Source organism: Scyliorhinus canicula, chromosome 1 (assembly GCF_902713615.1).
Source record: "Scyliorhinus canicula chromosome 1, sScyCan1.1, whole genome shotgun sequence".
Taxonomy (NCBI): Eukaryota; Metazoa; Chordata; class Chondrichthyes; order Carcharhiniformes; family Scyliorhinidae; genus Scyliorhinus; species Scyliorhinus canicula.
Window position 1 is genome coordinate 166606021 of NC_052146.1, and position 16637 is coordinate 166622657.

A 16637-nucleotide genomic window follows, 5' to 3' on the forward strand; every position below is an offset into this window, starting at 1 on the left:
GAGCCACCTGTGGCAGTCTTTGGGGTGTCAGAGCATCCAGAGCTCTGGCCAAGGAGGGAACAGACGCCCTGACCTTTGCGTCACTGATTGTCAGGCTTCTGCAAGGTTGGAAGTCGGTAGCCTCACCCAGGACCTTGGAACGGCTGTCTGACCGAGCTGAGTTCCTGAGACTGGAAAAAATAAAGTTTGCAACAAGGGATTCAAGGAGAGATTCCACAACACATGTAAAAAATTCATAAGCCCTCTTCATTGACCTGTTCGCAACAGCAGCTAACTAGGAAGAGGAGAGGGGGGAGCAGCTAGGGAAGGGGGGATCGGAAGTGGCGGTAGAAAGGGGGGAACAGGGAAGGCCTCCTGGATGAAAAGGTGCTTGCAAATAGTTGAGAAGGAATGGGGAGGAGAGCCACTTGCAGGAGGGGACACAAACGCCTCCCACACGGGCCAAACCTGGAAGATGGACTTGCCTGACTTCCTTTGAAAAGTCAGGGGTTAGGGAACAGGACTCTTCCCCCCACTCCCCTCCCTACCACCAAAACAAAGACAATCTGCAAACGAGGTGAAGGGTCCCGGCAATGAATGTAAATATGTGGATAAAGCTGGGTGTAACTCTTGCCACCAAGCGGTAGGAATCTCAGTAAGAACCCTTCAGAAAAACTGTATAATACACTCAATGCGACCATCAATTCACTCAAGACACGAGTAGAAGTAAACTGTGGCTTTAATTGACTTACAACTGAGCCTGCCTGCGACTAGATGAACTGAGGGTCGGCTTGCAAGACCGCAGCACTTTATACTTCCGGTTGTGGGAGGAGCCATGGGCGGAGCCAAGGGAGGAGCCCTGTACAAGCTCCTCATCTCCCCCTGTGGGCAGAGTCGCGCAACGGCTCACAGATGAAGCCCACAGGGGGGATACAGTGATACACAGTGTGAATTATACATTCACCACATTACTCAAACACTAATGTAAACAATGCAAGATAGAATTGGGACATCGGTCGCACACGGCGGCAACTTTGGGGACCATCTGTTGTCGTTACTATTGTGTGGATTATTACTATTGTTGTCTTGTACTTTTCTTCTGCAAAGTTCTGTTTTTAAATGCAAAATGGCAATAAAAATATTTAAAAAAAGATCAGCCATGATCTTATTGAATGGTGGAGCAGGCTCAAGGGGCTGAGTGGCCTCCTCCTGCTCCTAATGTGTATGTTCATATGTAAGAGCCCTTTGAACACAGGACAGTATAGTTGGTGCAAATACTGTTGAGAAACAATTTACTTGCGTCATATACAAGCTCAGCCTGAAAGTACAGGCAACTGTTGGCAGCTGGAAGCTGGGTCTGAGGAAAGGAAATGACCCAAGCTGATTGGTTTGGTTTTATTATGCTTCCTGTCAGGTGATTGCAACAAAAGACTCTGCAGCCACTGAGATCAGCCTTCAGAGAAAGCAGAGATACTCAGCATGCTGGTACTCTACTGTCCATTCCATACTGCTCAACTTAATGTCCTCTGGCACTGTACCTTCTACTCACTCGCAGGAGGGGACACAAGCCCCTCCCACATGGCCCTGTTTGTTATATTGTACTCCCGCCTTGTCCTGTTTCACTGCCAGTCCTTGTGCACATTCAGTCTGTCCTGGTCTGTGTTTGGTTCAGCTGATCATGTTGTGGCTATATTGATACAGCTTTAGCTAACTGTCTCCTAATGGTCTCTTGTCATTGGCAGGTGGTGTTTCAGTCAGCACTATGTTGATATTCCCAGGTTCAATCACTCCGCTGTTCTGTCTTATTCATCTGCTCAGTCTTCGAACAGGTAAGGAGAATTTATTTTGCTATACTTATGCTTGCGATGTAGGCAGTGTTGATGTGTAAGGGCTATGCCAGTAAACATTGTGTACTGTTGACAGAGAGAACTGCAGCCTCCTGCGGCGGAATTGCTGCATTCGAACTGTGCCTGGTCATGACACCCCCATAGCTGATCCTGTATGAGCCCCATCACTGCTAATTGGATATTTTTTTAAAAATGTATTCAAGAGTGCCAACATTTATTGCTCATCAGGTGGTGGTGGTGAGCTGCCTTCTTGAACAGCTGCAGTCCATGTGCTGTAGATACACCCCACAGTGCTGTTAAGGTGGGAATTCCAGGATTTTGGTGAATGCCTGGAGTGTGGTTGTTACTCACGGCTGCCACTTTGCATTGGTGGTGCCCCCTGGCTGCTCTCTGTTTTGTGCATTTTCGTCTGCCCTCATCGGTCCGCCTCGCCCCTGTTTCTTCCTAATCACTATTGGCTTCAAACAGGGCTTGGAACAGGCTGATGAATAGCCCCCATGCTTTGTGGAAGCCCTCATCCGACCCTTGGATGGTGTACTTGATCTTCTCCAGGTGCAGAAATTCTTACTGGTCTGCCAGTCAGTCTGCAGCTGTGGGTGGTGCTGCTGATTGCTAGCCGAGCAGGATTCTCCGGCATGCGAGTAAGCAAGCAAAAGCCAGGGCATCAGCCCTCTTCCCCATATGTAGGTCTTGTAGAGGAGGTGGAGTTGGCTCTACTTAGTTCTTAACTCCAGAGTCCCCAACTCATTTCCGTCCCAAGTTTGTCCTCCCATTTCAGCCGTGCTCTATCTAATGGTGTTCTAGCCCTTTCCAGAAGTTGTCCGTAGATGTCCCCACAGTTTCTCTTCTCCCTACTATCCGTGCCCAGTAGTTCCTCCAGCAAAGTGTCTCTCGGGCCCGAGGGGACCTTTGTTGTCTCCTTGCGGAGGAAGTTTTTGATTTGTAAATGCCGGAGCTCCTGTCCTATTGGCAGTTCCAGTTCTTCTGTTATTTTGTCAAGGGTTGCGCGTCTGTCCCCCATGTAAAAGTCCCTGACCTCTAGTGTTCCCCTGTCCTGTCTCCACTGGTTTAGCTGGTCTAGCACAGTGGGCTAAAAAGCTGGCTTGTAATGCAGAACAAGGCCAGCAGTGCGGGTTCAATTCCTGTACCGGCTGCTCGAACAGGCGCCGGAATGTGGCAACTAGGAACTTTTCACAGTAACTTCATTGATTCCTACTTGTGACAAGCAATTATTATTATTACTTCTTGAAGGTGGTGTCTAGCATGGCTGGTGGGAATTTATAATTGCCACAGATGGGGGCCATGGAAAATCTCGGTTAAACTGAAATCATTTGGTTCCATGTCATCAATGTGGCTACCGCCACTGAGCAGGATGTGTATTTCACCGGGAGGGATGGAAGCACTGCCGTGAAGAGGGCTCAGAGGGTCGTTCCCTTGCAGGAGAATTCCTCCAGCCTCACACATTCTGTGTTCGGTTCTTGGATCCATCCCCTCACCCTCCCAGCTGCGGCAGCCCAGTGATAGTATTGCAGCTTCAGAAGAGCCAGGCCACCCATGTTTTTTCTCCTTTGCAGTGTAGACTTGGGGCTCCTTGAGTTTTTTCACCCCCCCCCCCCACCCAAACACCATTTTGTCTGTCCCTTGGGGATGGCGATCAGTATGGATCTAAACAGGAATAGGAACTTTGATCATCTTAATCGTCTGCAGCTTCCCGCCAGGAAATAATAAAAATGTAACTAGTTAAGAACTAGATGTTCTACTATGCATGATCCCTCCCGGCCAAGCATCAGAACGTAACAATGGTCAGGTTCCATTTATGGATCCGTGTCCAGTCATGGGCTATCTGGATCCCCAGGTAGCGGAATTTGCTTTGGCTAGTTTGAATGATAGTCCCTCCAGCTCTGCCCCGTCCCCGTTCGAGTTCACCAGGAATGCTTCACTCTTGTCCAGGTTGATTTTGTAGCCCGGGAAGGACCCAAACTCTTCCAGGAGCTTCATGATTACTTTCAGGCCATTCTGTGGGTCTGAGATGTAGAGGAGCAGGTCATCCGCACAGAGTGAAACCCTGTGCTCTCTGCCTCCTCTTAGGATGCCCTTCCAGCCTTTCGCACCTCACAGTGGTTCGATTGCTAGGGTGAAGAAGAGTGGGGATAGAGGGCATCCCTGCCTTGTGCCTCTGTGCAGCTGAAAGTATTCAGAGCTGGTGATGTTGGTCCGAATGCTCGCCTTGGGGACATTGAACAGGAGTTTCACCCACGAGGTGGACTCCGACCTTAGCCCAACCGCTCCAGTACCTGTGAGGTATTTCCATTCGACTCTGACGAAGGTCTTTGCTGCGTCCAGGGAGACAATCACCTCTGATGTTCTCTCCCCGGAGGGGGTCATTATTACAGTCAGAAGCCGCCTGATGTTCACAGTTAGCTGTCTACCTTGACTCTTCTGCACCCATCTCTGGTATGTAGCTCTCCAGTCTCTTAGCCAGTACTTTCATGAGTATGTTCGCGTCCACATTGAGCAGCGAAATGGGTCTTGATCCGCATTCAGTGGGTCTTTTTCTTTTTTGGGTATCAGCGATATTGTGGCCTGTGTTAGTGTTGGAGGCAGGGGGCCCCTTGCTAGCGAGTCTGCGAACATGTCCTATAGGTGTGGGTCAGGGTTGATGCAAATTTTTTGTAGAAGTCCGCCGGAACCATCCGGTCCTGGTGCCTTCCCCGCCTGCATGGAGTTGATGGTCTCCATGATCTATCCCAGTCCTATTGGTGCTTCCAGTTCCCCTCACCTGTCGTCCCCCACGACCAGCATGTCCAGCCCATCGAAGAACTATTTCATCCCCGAGTCTCCTGGCCCTGATGGAATGCATCCCAGAGGTCTAAAAGAGATGGCTAGGGAAATTGCAAATGCACTAATGATGATTTACCAAAATTCACTATACTCTGGGGTGGTCCCGGTGGATTAGAAATTAGCAAACGTGACACCACTGTTTAAAAAAGGAGGTAGGCAGAGAACGGGAAATTATAGGCCGGTGAGCTTAACTTCGGTAGTAGGGAAGATGCTGGAATCTATCATCAAGGAAGAAATAGCGAGGCATCTGGATAGAAATTGTCCCATTGAGCAGCGCAGCATGGGTTCATAAAGGGCAGGTCGTGCCTAACTAATTTAGTGGAATTTTATGAGGACATTACCAGTGCAGTAGACAACGGGGAGCCGATGGATGTGGTATATCTGGATTTCCAGAAAGCCTTTGACAAGGTGCCACACAAAAGGTTGCTGCATAAGATAAAGATGCATGGCACTAAGGGTAAAATAGTAGCATGGATAGAGGATTGGTTAATTAATAGAAAGCAAAGAGTGGGGATTAATGGGTGTTTCTCTGGTTGGCAATCAGTAGCTAGTGGTGTCCCTCAGGGATCCGTGTTGGGCCCACAATTATTCACAATTTACATAGATGATTTGGAGTTGGGGACCAAGGGCAATGTGTCCAAGTTGGCAGATGACACTAAGATGAGTGGTAAAGCGAAAAGTGCAGAGGATACTGGAAGTCTGCAGAGGGATTTGGATAGGTTAAGTGAATAAGCTAGGGTCTGGCAGATGGAATACAATGTTGACAAATGTGATGTTATCCATTTTGGTAGGAACAACAGCAAACGGGATTATTATTTAAACGATAAAATATTAAAGCATGCTGCTGTGCAGAGAGACCTGGTTGTGCTAGTGCATGAGTCACAGAAAGTTGGTTTACAGGTGCAACAGGTTATTAAGAAGGCAAATGGCATTTTGTCCTTCATTGCTAGAGGGGTGGAGTTTAAGACTAGGGAGGTTATGTTGCAATTGTATAAGGTGTTAGTGCGGCCACACCTGGAGTATTGTGTTCAGTTTTGGTCTCCTTACTTGAGAAAGGACGTACTGGCACTGGAGGGTGTGCAGAGGAGATTCACTAGGTTAATCCCAGAGCTGAAGGGGTTGGATTATGAGGAGAGGTTGAGTAGACTGGGACTGTGCTCGTTGGCATTTAGAAGGATGAGGGGGATCTTATAGAAACATTTCAAATTTTGAAGGGAATAGATAGGATAGATGCGGGCTGGTTGTTTCCACTGGCGGGTGAAAGGGGGCATAGCCTCAAAATAAGGGGAAGTAGATTTAGGACTGAGTTTAGGAGGAACTTCTTCACCCAAAGGGTTGTGAATCTATGGAATTCCTTGCCCAGTGAAGCAGTAGAGGCTCCTTCATTAAATGTTTTTAAGGTAAAGATAGATAGTTTTTTTGAAGAATAAAGGGATTAAGGGTTATGGTGTTCGGGCCGGAAAGTGGAGCTGAGTCCACAAAAGATCAGCCATGATCTCATTGAATGGTGGAGCAGGATCGAGGGGCCAGATGGCCTACTCCTGCTCCTAGTTCTTATGCTCTTATGTTTTTATGTCCCCATCAGGGTTCTCTGATCCTGAGGCTAAGTGTTGACGCCGTCGAAAACGCCGTCGCGCTTCTCAATGGCATCAGCACAACCCCAGGATCAGCAATTCTGGCCCCTAGGGGGGGCCAGCATGGCACTGGAGCGGTTCGTACCACTCCAGCTGCTGATCCAGCCGTGGAATGGGACCGGGGGATGCGCGCATGTGCAATGGGTCCGGCGCAGTCCCACCGGCGCGATTTCCGTGCATGCACGGTGTCTCACTTGTCCGCGCCGGCCCCGAACCAACATGGCGCAGGAGTACAGGAGCCAGCGCGGAAGAAAGGAGGCCAGAACAGAGAAGCAGGCCCTCCGATCGGCGGGTCTCGATCGGACCCCCCCCTGGTCGGACCCCCCTTCCCCCCCCACAGGCCGCAACCGGACCGTTCAACGCCGAGTTCCCGCCGGCTCAGAGCAGGTTACAACGGCGCCAGCGGGAGTCGGGTATTTTTTTACGGTCGCTCGGCCCATCCAGGCCGGAGAATCGTGGGGGAGCCCCGGAGTGCGGCCTCCGACCAGCGCCACGCCAACCATGCCACCGCCAATGGCGCAGATTCTCCGCACTGCGGAGAATTGCATCCCGGCATCGGCTCGGCGTGGCGCGGCCAAACAGCGATTCTCCTACCCAGCGTGGGGTCGGAGAATCTCGCCGCAGTCTCCAGTAGAAAACCTCAAATGCTGAGTTGACCTTTTGTGGTTCGGCTACCAATTTGCCTCTGCTATCCTTCGCCTGTACTATCTCCTTCGTAGCTGCCTGCTTTCCCAGCTGGTTAGCCAACAGGTAGCTAACTTTCTCTCTGTGCTCATAGAAGTTCCCTGTGTCTGGCAGGGTTGGTGCACTGTTTTCCTGGTGGACAGCAGGTTAAAGTCCATTTTTAGCTGCTTCCTCTCCGCTAGAAGCTCTGCGGTTGGTGTCTCGGAATTTTTTGGCGACCTCCAGGATGGAGTCGATTAGTTCCTGCCCAGCTCCCCTCTCTTCCCTATCTCTACGTGTCTTGTAGGCTATAATCTCCATCTCTCCCTGGTCACCACCAGAATGCCTCTCAGAATGTGGGAGTTGAGACTTCCCCATTCTGCTTGTAGGTGATGAACTCGCCTATGGCTTGCGATGTTTTCTGGCAGAAGACCTTGTCGGCCAAGAGGTCCATGCTTCAAACTCCATGCAGGGTACTGGGCATGGTCTATCTCCAACCTCACATCCATGTAACGTGGGGTGTTGTCGGAGATGTATTCTGCTCTGGCTATTTCTGGAAGCACCGATTTTCCCACTGCAAAGAAGTTATTTCGGGAGTATACTTTATCCTCTGGCACCTCACCGGGGTGTAGGATACTCCACGGGTCCTCTGCCCCCATCTGCTCCATTAAAGTTCCCAGTTCCCTAGCCATGTCTGTCTTTTTCGCTATTTTAGAGCTTGATCGGTCCATCAGTGGGTCTTGTACGCAGTTGAAGTCATCCCCATGATCAATCAGTGTGTCAATGTCGGGGATTTCCGCCATATTCCTTTTTATTAAATCCATGTTATTCCAGATGGGAGCGTACACGTTTACCAGAACTACCGGTGACCCGTCCAGGACACTGCTGACTATGATATACCATCCCCCTGGGTCCGTAACCATTCCTATAACCTTGCTATCAGTATTGCTACTCTTCTAGCCCTAGCATGAATTTGTCCCACCAAGGCCAGCACGGTAGCATGGTGGTTAGCATCAATGCTTCACATCTCCAGGGTCCCAGGTTCGATTCCCGGCTGGGTCACTGTCTGTGCGGAGTCTGCACGTCCTCCCCGTGTGTGCGTGGGTTTCCTCCGGGTGCTCCGGTTTTCCTCCCACAGTCCAAAGATGTGCGGGTTAGGTGGATTGGCCAGGCTAAATTGCCCGTAGTGTCCTAAAAAGTAAGGTTAAGGGGGGGGGTTGTTGGGTTACGGGTATAGGGTGGATACGTGGGTTTGAGTAGGGTGATCATTGCTCGGCACATCATTGAGGGCCGAAGGGCCTGTTCTGTGCTGTACTGTTCTATGTTCTATGTTCTAAGGCCTTCCTTACCCGCAGTCAGTCCTTCTCCCTCAGGTGGGTCTCTTGCTTTCAAACTTCTTGGGTGGGTGAAGACTCTGGATCTTTACACTGGGCCGTTAAGTCCCCTGGCATTCCAGGTGATAATCCTGGTGGAGGGCTTCTGTCCCCCTGGTTCCTGCAGGATCAACTATACTTAGCTGGTGGACATGCCCTTGCACTCTGGGGTTTCCCTTTGTTTGGGGGCTGTCCAATATGACCGTGGTCACCGTTCTCACCATGAGGTCGGGCCCCTGTACTCCGGGGTTTCCCTTTGTCGAGGGGGCACCCACATGACCGTCAACTTTGTGTACGCCACATGGGTGCACCCCTGCACTCTGGAGCTTCCCTTTGTTTAGGGACCCTCCGAAGTGGCTACTTGTGTGGCCATCTTCTTCCCTCGTCCAGCAACTTACCTGTCAAAGCCAATCTGAAAATGAATCATTTCTTCCCACCATGTTACCTTTGCATTCCTCCTCCCTGTACCTGTGTTCTCCCCCCCCTTCCAGACACTCCCTCCCTGCCGGGAAATGCACCGCAGCCCCTCTTACTATTGTACTTCCTGCGCTCGCTTTCCCTGCTCATGTGGTGGCCCTGCTCTCAGAGCTGTCCCATGCCCCCTGACTGTCTGCTCTCTCTGCCTATGCCTCGCCCTCACCTGCATTCAGCTGCCCTTGCCCTTCCTTACTATCTGATCTATCTGATGAAAGCGAGGCAGCACAGTCCCGTGCAAACATATCACATGTCCATGCGGGAAGGCGGTGGCAGAGTGGTATTGTCGCTGGACTAATAATCCAGAGACCCAGGATAATCTCACCATGGCATGTGATGGAATTTAAACTCAGTAAAATACCTGGAATTAAAATTCTAATGATGACCATGAAACATTGTCGATTGTTGGAAAAAACCATCTGGTTCACTAATGTCCTTCAGAGAAGGAAATCTGCTGCCTTTACCTGGTCTGGCCTACATGTAACTCCAGATCCACACCAATGTGGTTGGCTCTTAACTGCCCCCTCAGGGGCATTAGGGATGGACAATCAATGCTGAACCGCCTGTGACGCCCATGTCCCATGAATTAATAAAATATTTTAAAAAAAAGTTTCTTTCTCTCTCTCTTTCCTCCTCTGCTTCGCCTTCAGCGCTGCTTCGCCTGCTCCTTGTCTAGGCCCTTTGACCGCTGATGGAACCATCAATTCATCAGAAATGTATTTTCCGATATGAATATAGACTTTAATCTACTTACTACAGAGCCAGCCTGTTACCTGTTGATCAACTCTGGGTAAACTGCAGGCAGACTCTGGACAAGGGTATTTATACAGCAGCACAAGGGGGAGGAGTCGTGGGCGGAGCCAAGGGTGGAGCCCTGTACAGGCTGCTGAGCATCCCCAGAGCTACTCCCGCTAGTGGTCGGATAACGCTACTGTGCTTACAAAGATACAGTGTGAATTACCATGTTACATTCGCCACATTCACCCCCTGCAAAAAAATCAAGTTCAGCAGGGGTGGTGGTTTACAAAGTCGGTGGTCGAACTGTCCGCTGTGATCTGCGGAGCACCGGGGTTGCAGCCTCTTGCGGTGGCTGGGTGGGTGTTGTGTGCTGGGGTACGATGGCGGACTCCAGGGAGGGTTGTATCCGAGCTTCATACTCTCCTGGTTCGACTGGGGGCTGGCCGGCGCGGGTGCGCGGAACTGGTGGAGTGAGCTCGTGGGCTCGGGAGCGTGAGGGGGCGGCAGCATGGGGTGTAGGGTGAGAGGTCCTTCTGTGGGGGGTAGATGCCGGCAGATGCCAGATCCCGGAGGGATACAGTGTCCTGACGGCCGTCAGGGAACTCGACGAATGCGTACTGGGGGTTGGAGTGGAGCAGGCGCACCTTTTCAACATGGCGGTCGGTTTTGTGTGCCCTGACGTGTTTCCTCAGAAGTACGGGGCCCGGTGTCCTCAGCCATGCCGGAAGTGAGACCCCCGTGGTAGTGCCCCTGGAAAAAATGAAGAGCCTCTCGTGAGGGGTTTGATTGGTCACTGTGTACAAATGGGACCTAATAGCGTGGAGCGCGTCTGGGAGGACTTCCTGCCACTGGGAGACTTGGAGCTTTCTAGACCGAAGGGTCAGTAGGACGGTCTTCCAGACCGTCGCGTTTTCCCTCTCCACCTGCCCGTTCCCCCTGGGGTTGTAGCTGGTAGTCCTGCTCGAGGCAATGCCCTTGTTGAGCAGGTACTGACGCAGCTCGTCGCTCATGAAGGACAAACCCCGGTCGCTGTGTACGTAGCTGGGGAAACCAAACAGGGTGAAGATGCTATGCAGGGCCCTAATGACTGTGGGAGGTCATGTCGGGGCACGGGATAGCAAATGGGAAACGGGAGAACTCATCTACGACGTTTAGAAAGTAAACATTCTTGTTAGTTTCTGTGCCGTCTGGAGAAAACGGTGGAGGTTGGCGTTGTGGTCCTGCTGGTCATAGCCGCAGATGGTGACATTGACCAAGTACGGAAACGTGGCCCGCAGCCCGTACTGGTCCACCATTCGGTCCATTGCTCGTTGGAACACCGAGACCCCATTAGTGACGCCGAAAGGGACACGGAGGAAATGGAAGAGGCGGCCATCGGCCTCGAATGCCGTGTAGTGACGGTCCTCCGGGCGGATTGGGAGCTGTTGGTATGCAGACTTCAGATCCACCGTGGAAAAGAGCCGGTACTGGGTGATCTGGTTTACCATCTCTGCAATCCTGGGGAGGGGATACACGTCGAGGAGCATAAATCTATTCATGGTCTGACTATAGTCGACAACCATGCGGAATTTTCCCCCGGTCTTAACGACCACCACCTGAGCTCTCCAGGGACTATTGCTGGCCTCTATAATCCCCTCACTGAGAAGCCTTCGGACCTCAGTTCTGATAAATACCCTATCCTGCAGGCTGTACCGCCTGCTACGAGTGGGTAGGGGTCTACAGTCCTTTGTGAGATTGGCGAAGAGAGGAGGCGGGGGGGGGGGGGGGGGGGGAATTTGCAGCGTAGCGAGGCTGCAGATAGTGAGTGGGGGCAGGAGCCCGCCGAAGCTGAGAGTGAGGCTCTTAAAGTTACATTGAAAGTCTAGGCCTAATAAGAGAGGCGCGCAGAGGTCAGGCAAAATGTAGAGTTTGAATTTTGAGTAGCTAGCGCCTCGGATTGTGAGTGTCGCGGCGGTGCGTCCCTGGATCTGGACCGAATGGGAGCCTGAAGCGAATGAGATAGTTTGCCGCACAGGGAAAACGGGGAGCGAACAGCGCCTTACCAGGTCTGGATGTATGAAGCTCTCAGTGCTCCCGGAGTCGAAGAGGCAGGGCGTTTGGTACCCGTTGATTTGGATCTCTGCCATCGTGATTGGTCCAGAGTGACTGCGCTGAGTTGCGGGTAGTCGGCGGCTTGATCAGCTGTGCTGGAGTGGCCCCGTGATGACTGCCCTCTGAGTTCATAGTCGTACTCTTCCGATTAGTTGTCCGAGCAAGGAGATGCGTGGATCGCACGTGGCGGGCGGCGAGGAAGATGGCATCCAGGATGGCTGCCCCCATGAGTCGCACGTGGCCGGCCGCGTGGGGGAGGTTTGCCAAGATGGCGGCCCCCATGGATCGCACGTGGTGGGAGGGGGCGGAGTCGGGGCATAGGCCGCAGCGTTTTGGGCCCCGTGGGCCTGCGGGTGTGGGGAGTGATTACTTTGTGCCGCTGGGGAGTTGGAAGCTGGGGCCCTTTTAGCGAGGCACACTCTTGCGTAGTGACCTTTCCGCCCGCAGCTGCTGCAGGTCGCGTTGCGGGCCGGGCAGTGCTGCTGTGGGTGCTGATTCTGGCCGCAGAAATGGCAGGCTGGAGCAGTACAGTGGCTGGCTGGAGCAGCATAGTGGCTGGCTGGGGCAGCATGGTGGCTGGGCGGCCGCGTAGTAAAGGTCGGGGGCCCATGATTGGGTCGCGGGGTCCGCGGGGAATGAGTTAAGACTGCGGAAGGAGACCTCCATCGTGGTTGTAGCTTCCACAGTTGTTTCTAAATCTTGGGCCCCCTTTTCCAGCAGTCGTTGGCGCACATAATTAGACCTGAGGCCCGCTACAAAAACATCGCGTACAGCAAATTCTCTGTGTTCAAGTAACCGCTTGATAATTACAGTCATTTGACAAATTATTGAGTTCCCTTAAAAATTTGGCAAGTTATTCTGTAGGCTGCTGGCGGCGAGTCATGAACACATGGCGTGCGTAAACTTCGCTAATGGGCCTTACATATATCTTATCGAGTACCACTAGCGCTGCAGTATATGAACCGGCCGAGTTTAGTTGCGTAGAGATTCGGTGGCTCACCCTCACGTGCAGTAGACTTAACTTCTGTTCCTCTGTTGTTTCGGCTGTGCTTGCTTCTGCCAGGTAGGCCTTAAAGCACAGCAGCCAGTGGGAGATTTATTTTGCCTCTGCACCCTGCGGGTCGAGGTCCAGGCTTGAGGGCTGATTCCATGATCGATCTTGACTGTTCTTAAATAGATTAAATTAATGGGACCATCAATTCACCAGACACGTGTTTTCCGATATGAATATAGGCTTTAATCTACTTACTACAGAGCCAGCCTGTTACCCGTTGAAGAACTCTCGGTGAACTGCAGGTTGACTCTGGACACGGGTATTTATACAGCAGCACAAGGGGGAGGAGTCATGGGCGGAGCCAAGGGTGGAGCACTGTACAAGCTCCTGAGCATCCCCAGAGCTACTCCGCCTAGTGGTCGGAAAACGCTACTGCGCTTACAAAGATACAGTGTGAATTACCATGTTACATTCACCACAACCGACCAAACTCATCTGCCTCTATCAGGGTGTTGAAGTCGAGTTCCTTATTTTGGAATGTCACCCAGGGCCTGGCTGGGAAGAGCATTACAAATTTTACCCCGTTCCTATACAGGGCCGATTTCTTTTAATTAAATTCGGCCCTGCTTTTTGCCATGTCCACCCGAATGTCTTGTTAGACCCAGATCCTGTGTCCTTCCCAGCTATTCGCCTTTGTCTGTCTCGCCCACCTCAGGATCCTATCACGATTCTGGTATCAATGATAATCGTCCTCGGTTGTTCCCCGCCTTGGGCGATTGCCTTTCTGATTCCCTTTCTTGATTCAGCGTGTGATGCTGTTGAATTTATAGCCTAAATCTGCCTAAAAGTGCTATTTGGTTATGTTCTGGAGGAGAGCCACCAGATGAATGTCTGCTCAGAACATCACCATCACCGGAAGTCTTCCATTAGACTCTTGACTTGTGCCTTGTAGATGGTGGACAGGAGGTGAGTTACATGCCACAAGATTTCTAGACTCTAACCTTGTTGACACAGTATTACTATGTCGAGTCAGTTCAGTTTCTGGTCATTGATAACCACCAGGGTGTTGATAATGGAGGATTCAGTAATGGTAATGCCATTGAATGTCAAGGGATGATGGTTAGATTCTCTCTTGTTGGAGATGGTCATTGCCTGGCACTTGTGAGTCACAAATGCTACTTGGCACTTGTTAACGCAAGCCAGATATTATCCAGGTCTTGTTGCATTTTGACAGAGAATCATACAATCCCTACAGTGCAGAAGGAGACCATTTGGCCCATCAAGTCTGCACCCACCCTCTGAAAAAGCACCCAACCTAGGTCCACTCCCCTGTCCTATTTCCATAACCCCACTTAATCTTTTGATACTAAACGGAAAATTAGAATGGCAAATCCACCTAAACTGCACATCTTTGGACTTTGGGAGGAAACCAGAGAACCCAGAGGAAACCCAGACATAGGAGAACATACAAACTCCACACAGACCAATCTCCCAAGATCGGAATCAAACCTGGGTACCTGGTGCTCTGAGGCACCACCATGCCCCCTACAGTCATACACGGCCTGCAGCAGCATCTGAGAAGGTGTGAATTGTGCTGAACATTGTGCAGTTTTAAGCGAACATCTCCACATCTGACCATATGATGGGAGGAAGAGGAAGATCATTGATGAAGCAGCTGAAGGTGGTTGGGTCCGGGACACTACCCTGAGGAACTCCTGCAGTGATGTCCTGAAACAGAGATGATTGACCTCAAACAACCAGAACTATCTTCATTTGTGATGGGTATAACACCAAGCAATTGAGAGCTTTTCCCCGATCCCCATTTACTCCAGTTTTGATCGGGGTCTTTGATGCCAGACTCAGCCAAAGTTTGTCAGATGGAGTTTAATATGGATAAGTGTGAGGTTATCCATTTTGGCCAAAAAATAGAAAGGCAAATTATTATCTCAATGGAAAGCAGATTCAAAATGCACCTGGGCAGAGGTATCTGGGTGTCTTTAGAACATAGAACATAGAACAGTACAGCACAGAACAGGCCCTTCGGCCCTCAATGTTGTGCCGAGCCATGATCACCCTACTCAAACCCACGTATCCACCCTATACCCGTAACCCAACAACCCCCCCCTTAACCTTACTTTAATTAGGACACTACGGGCAATTTAGCATGACCAATCCACCTAACCCGCACATCTTTGGACTGTGGGAGGAAACCGGAGCACCCGGAGGAAACCCACGCACACAGGGGGAGGACGTGCAGATTCCGCACAGACAGTGACCCAGCCGGGAATCGAACCAGGGACCCTGGAGCTGTGAAGCATTTATGCTAACCACCATGTTACCCTGCTGCCCCTTTGTCCATGAATCGCAGAAAGCTGGTATGCAGGTACAGCATGTAATAAAAAGGTAAATGGAATGTTAGAGTTTATTGCAAAAGGACGCGAGAATAAAGTACAGAAGTGTTTTTGCAATTGTATAGGATGTTGGTGAGACCACATCTGGAGTATTGTGTCCTGTTTTTGTCTCCTTATTTGAGGAAGGATGTGGTGGCATTTTGAGGCAGTTGAGAGGAGGTTCAACAGATTGATTCCGGGGATAAAAGGGTTGATGTATGAGGAGAGATTAAATATTTGGGCTTACACTCGCTCAAGTTCAGAAGGATGAGAGGTGATCTGATTGAGGTATTTTCTATAAAAGGGATTGATAAAACAAATGTAGACCAAATGTTCACCCTTGTGCAGCAGTCCAGAATGAGAGGTCACAAATTTAGGTTGAGAACTCACTGCCCCATAGTGCTGTGGAATCTCAGTCATTAAATGGTTTCAAGAAGGAGAATCCTAGGGCGGGATTCTCTGACCACCAGCCGGGCCGGAGAATCACCGGGGGGCGGGGGGGGGCGACGTGAATCCCGCCCAGACGCTGGCTGCCGGATTCTACGGCGGGGGCGGGAATCACGTCGCGCCGGTCGGGGGGTAATTGGCAATTCCCCCGTGATGGGCCGAGTGGCTGCCCGTTTCCAGCCGGTCCCGCTGACGTGAAATACACCAGGTCCTTACATAGAATTATCATAGAATTTACAGTGCAGAATTTACCAGCGGGACCAGGGCCGGGATTCTCCCCTATCCGGCAGGGCGAGCCGTACCGGCGCCGAGGAGTGGTGTGAACCACTCCGGTGTCGGGCTTCCCGGAAGATGCGGAATCCTCTGCACCTTCAGGGGCTAGGTCGGCGCCGGCGGGGTTGGCGCATGCATAGGAGCGCCAGAGTGTGCTGGCGTGATCCCAGCGCATACGTAGAGCAGTTCCTCCCTGCTCCGGCCATGGCGGGCCGTTACAGCGGCCAGCGCGGACGGAAAGAGTACACCCACAGCACAGGTCCGCCCCCGGATTGGTGGGCCCTGATCGTGGGCCAGGCCACTATGGGGGCACCCCCCGGGACCAGGATCTCCCCCCCCCCACCCCCCCCCCCCCCCCCCCCCCCCCGCACCCTCCCGAGGATTCCGCAGGCCACCAGCAGAGCCAGGTAACGCCGGCGGGACCAGCCGAAAACGAGCGGCCACTCGGCCCATCGCGGGACGGAGAATTGCCGGGGGGGCTACTGCCCATGACCTCTGACCGGCGCAACGTGACTCCCGTTCCCGCGCGTCGGGTTGGCAGGGTGGGATTCATGCCATGGCCGGTGCAGAGAAGAACCCCCCCCCCCCCCGCGCATACGCTGGGATCACTCCAGCACATCGAGTGAGCGATGGTGGTATAGTGGTGAGCATAGCTGCCTTCCAAGCAGTTGACCCGGGTTCGATTCCCAGCCATCGCAATAACAAATTAGTGCGCCCCTTCGTTAGTTTCAAACTGAGGAAGAAAAACAGTTTCTCACTCAGACTTTATGACCAATTAGGGAGGGGAGTGAAATAAGTAACTTTCTCATCATTTCGGGGCCTCACGGTAGCATGGTGGTTAGCATCAATGCTTCACAGCTCCAGGGTCCCAGGTTCGATTCCCGGCTGGGTCA

At 51.8% G+C, this 16637-nt stretch overlaps 1 protein-coding gene and 1 non-coding gene across 2 annotated transcripts in view; both read left to right on the forward strand.

The window, feature by feature from the left end:
- Nucleotides 1-1402: 1402 nt before the first annotated feature.
- LOC119969069 (interleukin-6 receptor subunit beta-like) overlaps nucleotides 1403-16637 on the forward strand; it is a 291637-nt gene continuing 276402 nt past the window's right edge. The window contains exons 1-2 of the mRNA XM_038802271.1: nucleotides 1403-1464; nucleotides 1722-1808. Of these exons, the coding sequence (XP_038658199.1) occupies nucleotides 1742-1808 (67 nt within the window). The 5' untranslated portion in view covers nucleotides 1403-1464; nucleotides 1722-1741. The remainder of the gene's footprint in view (nucleotides 1465-1721; nucleotides 1809-16637) is intronic.
- Nucleotides 16371-16442, forward strand: trnag-ucc. The gene has a single exon. It is a non-coding gene; the product is annotated as a tRNA-Gly (tRNA).